Source organism: Pithys albifrons, chromosome 6 (genome assembly GCF_047495875.1).
Source record: "Pithys albifrons albifrons isolate INPA30051 chromosome 6, PitAlb_v1, whole genome shotgun sequence".
Lineage (NCBI taxonomy): Eukaryota > Metazoa > Chordata > Aves > Passeriformes > Thamnophilidae > Pithys > Pithys albifrons.
Genome location: NC_092463.1, coordinates 16,563,824 through 16,579,635, shown reverse-complemented (window position 1 = coordinate 16,579,635; position 15,812 = coordinate 16,563,824). Strand labels below are relative to the sequence as shown.

The 15,812-nt window shown below is 41.3% G+C and overlaps 1 protein-coding gene across 2 annotated transcripts in view; it reads right to left on the bottom strand.

The window, feature by feature from the left end:
- Nucleotides 1-350: 350 nt before the first annotated feature.
- Nucleotides 351-15,812, bottom strand: part of ITPK1 (inositol-tetrakisphosphate 1-kinase) — a 142,849-nt gene continuing 127,387 nt past the window's right edge. For both annotated transcript variants that reach the window (XM_071557635.1, XM_071557636.1), the window contains exons 8-11: nt 14,448-14,613; nt 13,190-13,257; nt 11,557-11,719; nt 351-6,844 (exon numbers count right to left, since the gene is read on the bottom strand). In XM_071557635.1, coding sequence (XP_071413736.1) covers nt 6,522-6,844; nt 11,557-11,719; nt 13,190-13,257; nt 14,448-14,613 — 720 coding nt within the window. In that variant the 3' untranslated portion in view covers nt 351-6,521. The remainder of the gene's footprint in view (nt 6,845-11,556; nt 11,720-13,189; nt 13,258-14,447; nt 14,614-15,812) is intronic.

Sequence of the window (15,812 nt, the reverse complement as noted above, 5' to 3'; positions counted from 1 at the left end):
AGGGGCCTGATTTAAAATCCTGCTATATTTTGAGAAATCAAGAATTCTCTATCCTGGATAATAAAAGAACAATCACTTCAGAAGCTTACGCTACGAATAAAGGATTATGTATAAGAGTAGCCTAAATCCCGGTGATGTTTAGGTGTGTTACATAGTAAGATAAAAATAGCTGACTTCCCATAAAATGTTACAAGAGAAAACAAATCAAATCTTTCTGGTACAAGGAGGTCCCAAACTGCAAACTACTGTGCTCAGGAAGGATGTGAACATCAAACTGTCACGAAAACAGGTTTCTCCCAATGAGCTGTTCATCTCGCTGCCCTGTGCAATCAGAAAGAAGAAGCAAAGTAGAACTTGTTATAAGGCATTTATTTTCATTATGTGTCGGAAAGGGACAATTCTCTCTTCATAACAATTACAGAGATAATGCCACAATACCTACTGCATATTGCTTTACTGTTGAAACCAAAACATTGTCCAAAACAGGTGCTTGGCTAACAAAAAGAAAATGAATGTATTACCACTGAAATCAATGCTGTTAGATGAAAGCCCCATCTTCATTGTCAGATCTGATCAGTCATGCAATTGAAAACGCCAAATAGCAAGTATTTTGGGTTTTACAGTAAGCCATGATTTTTCATGGGTTTATATAATTCTATACAAATTTAAGTACAAAATGGGAATTATATTTCAGAAATCATGGTGAACCAGGCTGAAGCAAACCACAAGACACACTTGTTAACACTGTACAGCTGGATTTGAACACAGGTACCAACGAACTTGCGAAACCAAGCATACACACAAAACGGTCCCCGAGATTCAGCCATGCTTAGGTGGGGAGCAATGCTGGACACTGAAGGACAATACCCAACACTATTCACACCCAGAGGGCCAATTTTCTCAAAACTGATGGGATCCCAAGGAATTCTTGTTACTCCATTTTAAGAATGACAGTGGTTTTAGTATGTGGTTATCACAAGGGTGTACACAAGCTGTATCAAATACTGATTCAGAAATAAATAATAAAAGAGACATCTAATACATCTTTTATTTTTTAATATTTTTTTACAGCACTGACTTTACAAAAGGATAGACAACCCATTTTTAGGGACTGCTGACATCTGAAACAAAGAAGTCACTATTTTATACTCAACATATACTCAACCTTTTAATAAATTTATATATGCATATATGACTTTTCACACAAAAAAAGTTAAAATAATTTATATCTAAAAACTACTGTGTAAGGAACAAAGGAAGAAATAAAATGTGGGTTTCCTTAAAAAGGCTGGAAGAGGAAGACCTGATTTTCATGAACTCCATTTGCTGTTTCAGCTATTTCTGGAGTTTCAAAAGATTTCCCGGCCATCAACAAAAACTTCCCAATACAGCGGGAGGTCATGCTGGGCAAGGTCAGCTGCTAACAAGCTCAAGTGGGCCACAGGCATCTGCTACTAACAGCCCCAGTGGATTCAGGATAAGAATCAGGGAGAGAAAGAAAACATCTCCCTAGACTGCTATTAAAAACCACAGAGTGAAATCCTGGACCACTGGTATCATGATGTCCTCTGGCCGGAACTTTACTCCCAAGCCCTACCCTCCTTGCCCTCCTTGTGCATCACAGATACAGGATGTTTTCTCACAGTGGATTTTTTGATTTCCACAGGAAAACTTCCCCAACACAGGGTGGACCAGTCCCCAACAGCCAACAGCACACACACACAGAGTGAAAACTATTCCCTTTGCATGCTACAGATGCTACTGTGCTTGTGTTGCTGAGGAATCATTCAAACACCTCCATTTATACTTGGATTCTCTCAAACTTCAACCATCTTTAGTAGCTTTTGTGGCTTTGTAAATGTGACAGAATCCATGGAGGATCTGGATGGAGGACCCATCCAGTCAAAAGCTCTGGTGCTGATGGCCTGGATCCACACAGAGTGAACAAGGAAAGGGAAGGTAGTGAACATGTGAAATATTTTTCTGGAGGTTACATTCCTCTGAAGTAGACATTAAAGCAATATTACAAATAAAATCAGTAATGTGATCTGCAACAGCATGTCCATTTATCTATGAAAGCAAGAGATTATATTAAAGGAAATATTTTAATCTACACAAAGCATTTTCACATACTACTAATTACAAAACACACACCATAAAGTAATTGTATACTGAACCCAGAAATCAATATATCTCTTACTAAAAAGGAGGGAGGAAAAAAACGTAGCGGGGAAATGCAGGTGAATTCCCGCAAGAGTGCACATGGGGAGGCTGCTACAAACTCAAAACCAGACTCTATTCACTAAAGAACTAAACCTCAAGATTTTCTGCACAGCTGTGGAAGGCAAGGCTGCAACCTGGAGTGAAAAAGCCTGACTCGTCACTGCTGCCACACAAAGACTTTGGGAAACCAGTGTTAGTCTAAGAACTGGTAAGTCTGGATTTTTTTAACTGGATGGAAACAACAGAAGCACTTTTCCTTTGTTTTGCTCTTTTTTGCCAGCCAGTTTAAACACCTCTGGCCCCACTTATTCTCTTGCCTTTGGACTGTATCCTGCCTCTGTTATCTAACCACGACTCCACCTGGTTGTTCTCTGGCTCATGTTTAATCTGAAGAATTTGAGGCTTTATCTTGAGCAATCGTCATAACATCTATAATGAAAACAAATTAAATGGGTAAATTTCCATCTGGGCAAGCTGCTGCAGACCTCCTCTGCATAAACATTCCCACCTTCAGGATGGAGGCCTTTGAACAGCTTTATCATTACAACAGTCTGAACAGTATCACTGATTATGTCCTACCTACTGCCCAGCCCGACTCCACAGCACAAAGGTTGTGCAGCCTGACACGTGGGCAACCAAAGGCAAAACATCATTGGCCCAGAGGTGGTTCTGCGTTACACAAACCACAAGTGCAAGCACCGATGCTCCGAGCTTGGCTGCATTTCTGCAACTGGTTTTCACAGTGATGAGGATGTTCTGGCATAGGCTACAAACTCAGGCACTATGTGGCCAAGTCAGACAAGGGGGGAGGAGGGTGGTTGTGACTTTACACCACAGGCAGCAGTAATACCACTCAGGTTCTCTTCAACAGGGAAAAATATTCACCTGTTGAAGCTGATCATGTAATTACAGTGCCAGCCAGAGTCCCATCGTCTCCACCATGCTGACACAAAACCTAGAGAAATTCCAGTCAAGCCAATGGTGTTCTTGTGGATTTCTAACAGTGAAGCAGAACAGAAACAAATCCCTAAAAAGCTAACTGGTGACCATGTAATTTTAATACAATTGCTCCCATCAGCACAGCAGTAATAGTGATGCCTCTGAAAACACACAAAAACTTTTCTAACCCGCAATAACAGAATTCAAACAGACATTATGGAAAATCTCCTTGGATTGTCTGCAATTTTAAGAGCAAGGGCATTCTGGTATGGTCTAATGTTACTACACTCCTCTACATTTACAAAGAACGACAAAACTACAGAGTATTAACTAACTTACTGTGAGGCTTATCTTAAATCAAAACTATCTTGAAATTACCAAACGAGGCAGCAATTCAGAAAAGCACTTTAGCACAGGCTTAATAACATACTCATGCTTGAAAGTTTTGCAATAATGCAACTATGTCTGGATACTTGAGAATTTACAGTTTTGGCTATTAAAAGTTGGTCTCCCGATTTGCCCCTGTGATTTTGTAACATTCTAATATATGAGCCATAACATTAATTTCTGCAAGGAAATGTAGTAGGTACAGCGATTGCATGGTAATTTATGTGAAAGTTCTATTGTAATGCCACATCACAACAGGTACCTGCATATCTGCACCTGGTAAATAAAGTTATACCGATACATTCGATAAATAAAAAATAAATTACAGACTATGGGAAAAATGTCACTGATCACACCAATGACCTAAACTTGTTTTTTAGTTACTGCCAAGGTCTGGAGTAATATTTAAATATAGTATTTCTGCAAGCGTTCAGAGAATTACAAAATAAACTTCTAACAATCATTTGTAAACAAGTTTAAAATGCACAATTATATTTCAGTAGTTTATTTTGGAGAAACAAAGCAGTGCAAAATAGGCCAACCAAAATTCAGAAGGCAGCCAGGAAAATAAAATTCTTATTTGATGTTCTAACTAGGAAACAGCACACAGACATTTCCATTGGATCCAACACTCAACTCATGTAAACATACTTAGTTTGAAAGGTCTTGAGTTAGTAAAGCAGTTTTAACACCATTGCTCCATCCCCACCACCCAGTAAAGAAACAAAACCCAAAAAAACCAAAAAAAAGCCCAAGCCATTGTAATAAAGGGAGCAATAGGCAAGTCTACAAACACTCCACCAGCTGGTTACAAGAAAGTACCATACAAAAATATGCACTGGCAAGTTCCTTCCTGAGGGTATCTTTTGTTACACATGTAACATAAAAACACTTTTTATTTTAAACAAAAAAAAACAAACCCCAAAGTGTAGATGTCAATTTTATTTCAGTCATGGCTTTACGAAAGGTTTGGTCTGTCAGGAATACTTTTACAAACCCCTACACCTATGTACATCTGACTCACTCAAACCACACCCATGCAGGACCTGCGAGCTGCAGACAACACGGGACCCAGCAGCCTCAAAGCACACAAGGGCTGTGAAGCGGGCCCAGCTCAGAACTGACCTGCAACACTTGAGGCAGTCGGCTGCATTTATGTGCACCCTGGAATCTGACCAACACTACACTCATAAGGTCCTTCCAGTCCCTACAGAAATGATTTGAAGTTAGTAATCTCTCTAGAGGTGGAATCATCTTCTACTGTGTAATTCATCCTGAAAAATTCAATCTTGGCTACAGGAAATTCCCAAGAATGGCATTTTGGAAGAAGATCAATCTCTCCTAAGGAAAAAGTATTGTTTACACAAAAGAATTGCTACACAACACTTCAAAACTTTTTCCCCCTCCACAACTGGTACCATTAAGGTAGGGTGGTGACATCTTTTACACAGTTTAATCCTCTCTCCATGATCTAACTGGGCTTTAAGCTCTAGATCCCTTCCTTTTAAGTAGCTGTCTAACACATGATACTAACCAAACTGGTATTAAATGCTGCAGTGGTGGATGCTTCACCAATACCTGTATCTGCAAGCTAGGTGCTTAACTATGGAAATTTTCCTAACACCACCCCAGTTAAATGTATTTTAGGGCTTATAAGGGGAATAAGAAGGCCATTCCTTCTATCAAAATAGTGTCTCCATTCTCAGCACTTGGATAGTTCTAATTTAGTGTTCAGAATTGGCAGAAGTTGCAGGAATTCTCAACAGCAGAAGATGCTGCCACACTAGAAGATGCAATAGAGGGTGAGCACTGTCAGTTCATTGCATATCTCAAGAGAACAAATTGGCCATGCTATAGTTTACAAATAGTATAAAGCACTATTGTAAATTACCATACAGCCTCAGCTGGCAGCTTGCAACAAAATAATGTGGTCTCCAAGCTAGAGCTGTCCTGTTCTTCTACCTCATGTAAAGGTACACAATTCTGTTTATATTTAATTTGCAGGAATACACAACAGCATGGCTGGAAGGCAGCAACTGAGTCACCCCTCAGGATATGCAGACCAGGTGTACTGTTCCAAGGAAAATGCATAGCTCTGGCAGTCTTTTTACAGAGATCTCTGAGTCCTCACAAGTGCAATGGAGGGAGAATTAAATTCTCCATTAAGAGATGAGCTGCTTCTATTAACTCTTCCTGGATTTCACTACTAGCAGACAATTGAAAGGATGTTATTTAATCTGCTCAAGTCACTCAACCTAAATATTGGCACCCTCTCTGGATGAAAAGTGTTGTTGTTGGCAAACATGGTCAGAAGCTGCTTTTGACTGAAGCAATGATGCCAGGGGGAAGAACTGCAAAGCTGGAACAGGGGTGGTCACCTCAGGTCAGCCCCTGAACAAGCAGGCTGCTCTGTCCTACTCAAAGTGCAGAGGCTTCACAGCAAGCTACCTGTCAACATCTTGACTGGTCAATGTTTCAAGAGATTTGGTTTAGTGATACTGAAGTTGTCTTAGCTTTCTTTTGCAATGGCCTACCTGCAAAAATCTCTAGCACTGTTACATTCAGACACTGCATTTCAATATTATTATCTTCTTGATACCATGAGGTCCGATTTTAAAATGCTGGTCACCAGTGATTATAAAGAACAACAGAAATAAAAGAGCAACCCTCCCACAATGAAAGGACTAGTGTTAAAACACATGTATGTGTAAACTGACTACAGATTTGCAACTGGAATCTGATGAAATGGATCTGAATCACTTTCTTGCTCTTCCCCTTTCAGTCCGTTTCATCAGCCTATTAGGTGAAATCAAACAGAAGTTTTTTTAAATTTTGCTTTTTTGTGTTTTGTTTTGTGTTTGGGGTTCTTTTTTCCCCCATTTTTTTTCTCAATTGTATTGTTACAGCCTGATCTGATTCTGGGACCACAATTTGTATCCCTGTGACTTTTTCTCAGTCCATGTATTGGCAAGCTATTGAGAAGAAGCTTTCGTTGCCAACGTAGCAACGCAGTGCTGCTGGAAGCTGGGGGACACTGCCGAGTTGCAGCCTAGTCTCTGGTGTTGCAGCTTTACTGAGCTGTTGGTCTCGCTTTCCACAATCCAGGAGGAGTCTTTTCCCATGACGCTGAGGCAGCCCGTGCTAGCACAGCATATCCGCTCGTCCATGATCCCACTGGTCTGCTCTGCCAGGAGCTTGCTGCGGTTTAGCTGGGTCACCTCAGGTACCTGACCCTGCAGGACAGCAGCTATGTGGTTCAGCAGATCTGTGAAAAATTCGGAAACACCCTCGTAACCTGAAAAGAGAAAAATGAAGGGAAGAAAAAAAGGCAGTGAAGTAATTTTCCTGGGTTCTTTGAAAGGCTTCTTTTAGCAGTTAATACTTGTTGGGCTGTCCTTGCCTTCCAGCTGATAATAAAAGGCTCCTTTTCCATGACATCACTTTAAGTGACAGCACGAGCAGATTAGCATAAAGAGGAACAGAGAAATTCTTGCAATAAAAATACTTTTTTCCAATGAGAAAAAATGTTGCCTTTCAGATTTGCTGTTTTTTTTTTCCTGACAAGTATATATGTGTATATATAATTTTAGGTATATTCTACCATTTGTTGCTAAATCCAGGTTTTTCCCTAAATTACAAACTCTGGGGTATAACGTTGATAGTTTCCATCTTGTTTCCAGGTTTACTATGGCAAGTAACTCTAATGCAGAGATTTCTTGAGGGTCTGGACTCTCTCCAAATTTGTCCAGCAATACCCTCAGTTAGGAAAACCTCAGAGGACAGCAGGGCTGGCTTTACACACTACAGAAAAAGCAGCTTCCCACTGTGTAAGAACCAATGTCATGCTCGTCTAATCTAAGCTAACCTGACACTTAAAACATGTTTCCTGCTATGTCTGAAAAAACACTCAAGGCACAGGAAACATGTATCAATGATACAGTATTTGGTAGCAACATCGGTCTTTTATTTCGGTACTGAAACCACCTTTCTGCATGTTCTGTTAAGTGATTCCAGACAATTTATAATGCAGTTTGACAACAAGGTTTCTGGTTAGAACGCTTGCTCAAATACCAGGAGACATGACATTTTTGTTGACACAGAGGGTGGCAGTGGGCGTACAGAGCTTCTGGCTCTATTTTAAACACTCTGGTACAGGCACAGTTTTATCATTTCATTCATTTTAAAATTGAACCAGACGTGCAACATATGGGTGCAATGTCTTGAAATGGATCTTAACTGCTACTGCATTACCCAAAATTGTTATCAGTTTACCTTAGTATTTACAGGTGACATGACATTCAGTGTTATTTAATGGGATAGGTTGATTGTTTTCAAATGCTATAAAGGTACTGTGAAAGTGACCTGGCATCAATACAGGAGATTGAAGCAATGAATAAGTTTAAAAGACTCATGTGAATAGAACACATTAACACAACAGCATATGAGCAGAACCAGAGACCACAAAGTAAATGCACATTTTAACACAGTTTTAGTTATATGACCACTGGGCAGATGAGCTTCTCAGATCGATAAATAATTCAATTTTAATCTCCATTCTCCTGTAAAGACCAACTTCTTTCAGTGATAAAAAAACCAACTTCCTGGAAAGCACTGGGTGAGAGGATAATTACACCTCAAGATAAATGTGGTGATTTTATGGTGTATTTATAACCCATATGTTAACCAATTAACTCTTATTTAGGCTGCTACATTGCTAGAGATTCTATTTTACTTGGTCACAATTCTCCTAGATACTTAACAGGTCACACAAAACACCAGCAATGTGAGACAACAGCTCACAGTTTTGCTTTCTCAAAGACCCTTAAACATATTCACCAAACAAATCATTCATTAAAAAACATCAAGTTCCACAGTGCCCCACACAATAATCCACTGGTCAGCAGAGGGCAACTCGGACTCTTAGGGCTGGTCATGGGAGTCAGAACAGGATCTCTACCTCTTTGAAGGAAGTGCTTGTTATGCTTTCTTGCTTATGTAAAAGCCGTGGGATTAGCCTTCAAATCTAATCAGAGTGCTTCAAACACTTCAGGAATAAGCCATCTCCATAGTAACAGCTTTAATATTCAGAGAGGAGATCCATAGTACCCTAGAGTGTTCCGTGTCTGCTCGCTGAAAACAAACTCGCCCTGTCGGAGGGCACCTGGCAAACTCATAAAGAAGTTGCTTTAAATATTTAATATGAATAAGATGGCCAGTTACTCAGTCCTGGTATCAGCAGATGTTACAGTGTAAGGAAGCTGCATCTAACAGGCAGGCACACTGGGTGGAAAGGCCCAAGTAATTCTGCATGGCCACTGAGAAGAAACTCCACAAACTTGTAAAAGAAGAAATACAAGGAAGGGAGTAAAAGAAGTAGGTGTCTCGATTCCTGAGTCACAGGACACCCGGAGAAGGCTGCAAACTGTGGATATTGCCTTGCTTGGTTCACCGAGGGCTGTTGCAGGCCTCTCAAACAAGTAATTTGTGGGACATCACTGTGCTGCAAGGATAACAAAATCAAGAAATTACCCCTTCAGAAACTACTGGCAAGGAATTCAGGGTTTGTGTTGCACTGGGCATCACTGGAAGGATGTAAGTTTAGCCCGCCTCAAAGAACAACTTGCATGAATCATGCTGCAGCAGGTGCTATCCTAGCAGTGCCCAATGAAAACATTTTGGAAATGCCTGCCTACAAAAGATCTGGATTTTGCTACACTGAAAACAGTCTCCAGAGTCCTCTGGCTGAGCACGGATAGGAAAGATGTCCACCCCACAATGCATCTGAAAACAAATGATCATCCCTGTAAGCTTTGGTGGAGGCAAGAACTGGCTATGAGCATTTTTAAGCCAGCATTACAGATGCTACCTGCCTGATTTTTCAGAGACTTTCCCTGATCTGCCACACCTTCTGCTTTTCTTCATCTTCCCCTGGTCAGAGAGAAATAGACAGCCCATGTTCTGCATTTGTGCCAGTAGAGTTATACACAAAAAGTGCACATTGGGATCTGATGCTTCCAGCTACCATGGAGATTCTCCCAGAGCCTGCAGATCCCCCATATGGCGCAGCCTGCACACACAGGCCACTGCTTGGTGGCCACAGCTGCTGAACAGCAGCAGGGTATGTGCAGCCTTTTCTGTCAATTATCTGAGGTCAGACCAACATAAACCCCACATGCTACGTGACTGTGCCTAGTCAGATATCTCAGCTGGTAACCACTGCTAAATGTAGCAACAGCCATTTCCCATAGAACGAGAGACACTATGGACCTTTCAGACATTTATCTTTAGAAAGTTTCTGAAGAGTTGCTGTGGTATTGCAGCAGATAACAGACAGCATCCTCCTACACGTATCTGCTCTCACTTCTGACATTAAACTCATCTTAAGATAACATCCATGAAGTGGCAGGTTCAAATGAGCTTCAAGCCTGGTAAACACAAAAGACAGCACAAAAGAAGGCAGCAAGCCTCTGGGTACCTGAACAAGGCTTTGCTTAGGCCTGGCCCCAAGCCATGGCTTGAGCTCCATGGAAGAGGCTGTGAATGCTCCTTATAGGGCACCTCTTCCCCGCCCTTTCTCAAAGCAGTGATGCAGAGATAATGAAGCAAGTCCCTGGAGAGTCTAAGCTGGCTCCAATTTGGCTCTACTGCAACCACTGCAATACCTGGAAATACTTGGAATACATTGAAATACTTGGAAAAAAATAAAAACCACAAAACACCACACCAAAATGCAGGATGCAGGATTGCAAAAGAATTACAATCCCTGACTTGAAGATCCAATGTCTGCAATATAATCCCATTCATAAAACTGACATGGCTCCATCTGACATCCAATTTAGGTCATTTCACTGCTCTTGGCAGAAGAGCATTTTCATAGGTCTGCAGATTGCATCAACACCATATGGTAGAACTGTGCTGCAAAGTGACCTGAGAATAGCAGAGCTGATCATTAAAAGGAAGGCAGTCACTGTGGAGATAGACAGACAGACAAGGCACTACAGGCTGGTAGTGCAACTGAGGACCCAACTGAAAGATTAAGGAGATTGAGGGCTGAGAAAAAGATCTCTAGATGTAAAGACACCACAGCCTTATTGAAAACTCAGAGTCTTCAATGGGAGTTTAAAGAATCTACATAAACAGCTCATGTATGCTCTGTAAACAAACACCACTATTCAGGTAAGGAGAGATGATTCTCAAAGAGAAAAACTCGTGCAAAACAGCATCAAATGAGATGATGTGTCTTTTCTGTGTTGGGCTGCTGAATTTAGTGCAAGTGACAGACCATTAATGCCTCCCCTTATAAACACTAACCACTCCTTTTAACAATTCCAGTGGTCCGGAGTTTGTTTAGTTTCCAAGATGTGTGTTGTACTAAAAACCAGCAGAGGACAAATTTACCTGTTTTTACATGCTCTAATCTACTTTTTTACTCCAGGACACAGTTATGAGAACCTGCAAGGATACTAACGTTTTACAGCAACTTCTGTGCACCTACAATTTTATCATCTTCAGATTCTTCACACTATTTTTGTGCACAAATGTCTTTTTGTGGGGTATCAATTTGCACAGGAAGAGATTTTCAAGGGAACAGTTTGTTGCTTCCACCTCCTCATCTTTTTAACGGCACAGAGTCTGAAAAAACAGAAATCTTAAAGGATCTCCTAAAATAGAATTTACTATTCTTCTTTTCATTTTCGAATGAGAGCCAGGCCAAGAAAGGCCCCAGCACACAGTCCCACACTGCAGTTCCTGGGCATCCCTTTGCAGGGAAGGACATGACAGCCTGCTACAATTGGCCACTAAAATTTGACCATATCTCCTAACACCCGATATTTCAGTTGCAAATTCCATATTTAGATTAGGGTTCTTCCCTTCCTAGATTGACCTTTATTTGATCTCAGAACCATCTGGCTGCTGCTCTCCCCAACCTGGGAAGCAATGAGATGAGATACCGATACCACCAGCAAAACTTGCTCCACAAAACAGGAGTGGAAAGGCTCTCCTCACCTGGGAATGCATTGATATCAATGACTGCATGCTGCCCAGTCTGATTGTTAATGATGATGTCAATTCCAAAGAGGGAAACTCCCAGAGCCTGCCGCAGTGCCTTAGAGATTTCCCGGATGACATCGTCGTTTGGCCGCTCAAATACTCCTTCAATTTTATCCAGCTATAATGGAAAAAGACACATTACTAAGAGACTCCGAAAGACTCTTTTTAGAGGAAAGATTGATTTTCAGAAGTTTCCAGGTGCATATCCACCAAATCTAATTGCAGAGCACCGCTGGCATGAAACAGAGAAAGACAGCAAGAGAAACTGCTTTCATAATTCAGAATCCTTCCTGTACTGGAAGTTCATCTGCTTTAAAGCACCTAGTTCTTCCTCTTCATACTGGTGCAGCTGGAGGAGCAGTGTAGGAATGAATGGAGAATCTGACTCCCTACTTTAAGTACTAGATCTATACCTTAAAAAACATATACAGGTGGTGTGTTTAACACTGTGCTGCAGATATTTGGGGTATCATTGTTATTTCAATGCAGATCAAGGTCTGCGGTAAAGGACTGATAGGACAGACTCCTTTTGTTAGTTTAATCTGGCCATATGATCCAATTCGGTTGGTATCTTCAGGGCAGAGCATACCTTTTATGTGGGTTTTTTGTGTATAAATTATTCTATAAATATTTATTAAGATCAGTTACTCAAGTTACTTATGACTGGAAAACACAATTTTCCTCACTTCTTAAACAACATGTTATAGCTGAAGTACGCTGCTATGGCTACAGAAACATGTGTGGAATATGTATGTGTATGAGTGAGACGGCAGGTAAACCACAGGGGCAAACTCTAAGTTTGAAAGTAAACTTGTAACAGCTTCTCCCTTAACATAGCCATAAAGGGATTTATGAATAGTACAATTACTGTTTTAATATTTAGCATCAGTGTTGCAGACAAAATTCAATCAAATATGAGACCAGTCCCCAGTAGAGCTTGTGAAATAGAAAAGAATCTTGAGACTGAAAGATTGAAAGGACCCAGTGCTGTAAAGTGACTTTCTCAGCAGTCAAGTGCCCACAAATTTGTTAGGATTCATATGTGCAAAGCTTATTTAAAGGACTGGTAATGCTAGCATGACACTGTGCAGCGTGCTGGCACTGCTGGTCTTGAAGGACACCCAGAAACAGTCCCATGTTCACAGCTCGGGCATGCTCACATGCAGACAGATAGTGGCCCTCTATGGCCTTTGCCAACACCATTTCTCTGTTTGGATTTTCAGTGTTTGTCTTTCCTCACAGAACTGAGTCCTAGAAGGATGATTTATGCTTATTAATCTCTCTGGACAGGAAAAAGCCAGGTGTTTGCATTCAGAACCTCCTTCTTCACTTTGCCTAGATTAGACCTGGGGAGTTTGGGCCTGGCAAGCAGCACAGCCCTGCTGCATCAGTGCTTCCTCACCGGAGCTCGGTAAGGAAAACCAGAGGGGGACACAGGCATGCTGGCTCGTGGTACCAAACAGACCTCAGCCTGCAACACAGAAGCAGACAACTTGTGAAAGAGAGTCACTAGCTACTAACACTTCCATAAGAAAGGACTACACAGTTTTCCAGCAGCGCTAGAGGGAAAAAGACCAAGTGTACTTACTGCTGTTAAGACGGATGAGGACTCTGGTTTGGAAACATTGTGGCTGTTGAAAAATATTGATTCTCTGTCTGCAATTAAAAACAGGTTGTAAATAACCTTATACCTGATTTCAATTTCCAAATAAATAGTGCAAGAAACAGTAGGTGGCACTGCAGCCCTGGGAACCTTGTCTTGGTCCCCACTGGGCTGTCCCTGCCACCCACTCCATCCACAGGCACTTTGCCACTGGCACTAGGCTGCCCGTACGGGCAGGGACCCACAGACTGGTCACCCACGGTTCTTGGACCACAGGTAAACAGAACCACGCACTGGGTTACAGAAATTGGTTTCCTTTCCTTCACCAAAGCCAATTACCTAAGTTTAGTCAGATAATGAAGTTAATTTCTACTGATTTGCTGTACTCAAAGTGACAGTTCCAAGGGGTATGTGTGTGACAGAAGGGAGAAGATGCATTCACTGCAGTGCTTGAAAGATGCCTTAAAATGTTCCCTTCAGAAAGCAGAAAGCAAAAAGCAAAAGTATAGACCAACTGTCTTAATAGTTTATATGAACGCAGGTTCTGGCCTGCTTAATTTGATCAGGACATAGAGCAGACCTAAATACAGGCATACACAGCTACAGACAAGGACTTTTGCTGGGATCTTACTACATCTATACTAACAAAATACATATTTGTGTGCAAAATGCAATGGACAGTGGACATGGGCATACTACGATCAGCAGAAAACACTAAACAAAGTGACAAAAAACTGGCACTTGTTCATTCATCTCCTTTAGTTTGATCCTATCCTCTCCTTCTGGATTTTTCCAGTTGCAAGCAGATCATGCTCCCATCTTTAATTTAAACACACATACATAATCAAGGTAAAAATAGGGAGAGGAAGTTCTGAAATTATGGAATCCAGGAAATTCTCTCCAAAGGACATTTATAAACAAACTCCGGAACGGATGACTCATGAACTTACTGTGAAATGAGAGAACTCTCCTGTTCCCCCTTTCCACATGACATAAAACAGTTTCTAACAGGTAAGACTCAGGTTACCATTGCATAAATATTTACTATATGAATGTCATTCATATGTATTCCAGAGCAGGTGAATTATTTCTCTTCCTATTGAAATAATACACAAGAGGAAATATGGTATGTCAAAACCAGCTGCCTTCACTTCAGCAGTCTTTCCACAGATATTTTTCTTTTCAGATGTTTCCTGCCAAGGCTCCAACAATGAACATTTTCTTTTAAATCAGCACAACGTACCTGAGATTCCTGCAGAGAAGTTCTTTAAAGATGGTCTTTTCACCACTGTGTAGGATTCTCCGACCACGAAGACTTTATACAGCACGGCATTGTGGTTGATGAAGCTCTGAATGACGCAAGGGGGGCGAACAGCTTTCAGGCCCTCCTGGTTGAAGATGATTGCCATCTGGAAATAGGCACACAGAGTTGTGCACAAGGCTTGCAATGATTTCATGTGTACCCACCACCTGACTAGCAACAAGGGGGAACATCTACTGGTGGATGTGTATTGACCACGTGTCAATTCCTTTTCAGCTTCTAGATCTATTTCATTATGTTTCATTTAACTGACACACAGCTCTCATTACTGGCAGTGCAGCTTTTATTTTCAATCAACATTTTCTTCTCAGCTCTTCTCAGCAATTTCATTTGCTGCCTTTTCTTGGGGAGTTACTGCAACTTGCAGGTAAAACAAAAGGGTAAAACATCTGACCAACACAGATGACAAAGTTTGTATTCAATACAAGCTTGCAGCATGAGAACAACAGAAGACACAGCAATGTGTACCAGCTATATGAGTTCTTACCCACAACTCTATTTCTCCTGGTTTGCTTCAGCCCAGTTGCAACAGCCTAAGTGTCAGGGCTTTACCCACACCATCAGAGAACATTTTTCAGACTCTGGTAGTTCTTACTGCTAACAAATGCTGGCCTATTGACTTTCCTTTGTATGGATAGTTCTCTTGAAGGCACTGGAATAAACACGCCAAAAAGGAAGGCATTTATAGGGCCTGAATGATGACCAACAGCTGCCTCACAAAGCACAGAAGTGATGTTTGTAGGTGCATAAAAATACTTTGACCAGACAGCTTATCTTCAGCACATGTTACACTGGTCTGTCCATCCATCTCCCCATTACCATGCATACCTGCATATATAATTAGCATAACCACAGTGCCCCATTCTGCAGGTTTGTTGTTAGAGTATGGCTGCACCATTATGGCACAGGTGATGAAAGTACTTTATACCAGTGTGCCCCTACACAGCAGTGTGGATGAACTTAGGTTTGCTCTGCATCCTCAAAGCCCTGAAAAAGCTATGCTCTATGGATCTGAATATTGACCTCTCTTCATTGCTCCAGCACTGCTGGGCCTTGTTATGCACAGTGGCAGTGGGGCATGTTGGTAGTAAACTAAGTGCAAGTAAGGACTGTTTAAGGTCAGAGCACTTGACATACATTTTATCTTTCTCTCCTCAGGCAAAAATTCCCTCCCACAGACAGCGATGTTTTGGGTAGAAGACCCTTCCTCTCTGAAGAGTTGTGAAGACAACTGCTAACAGTCAAGTCTTCAGCCTGCCAATACCTCACTTACCAGAAAAGTTCCTA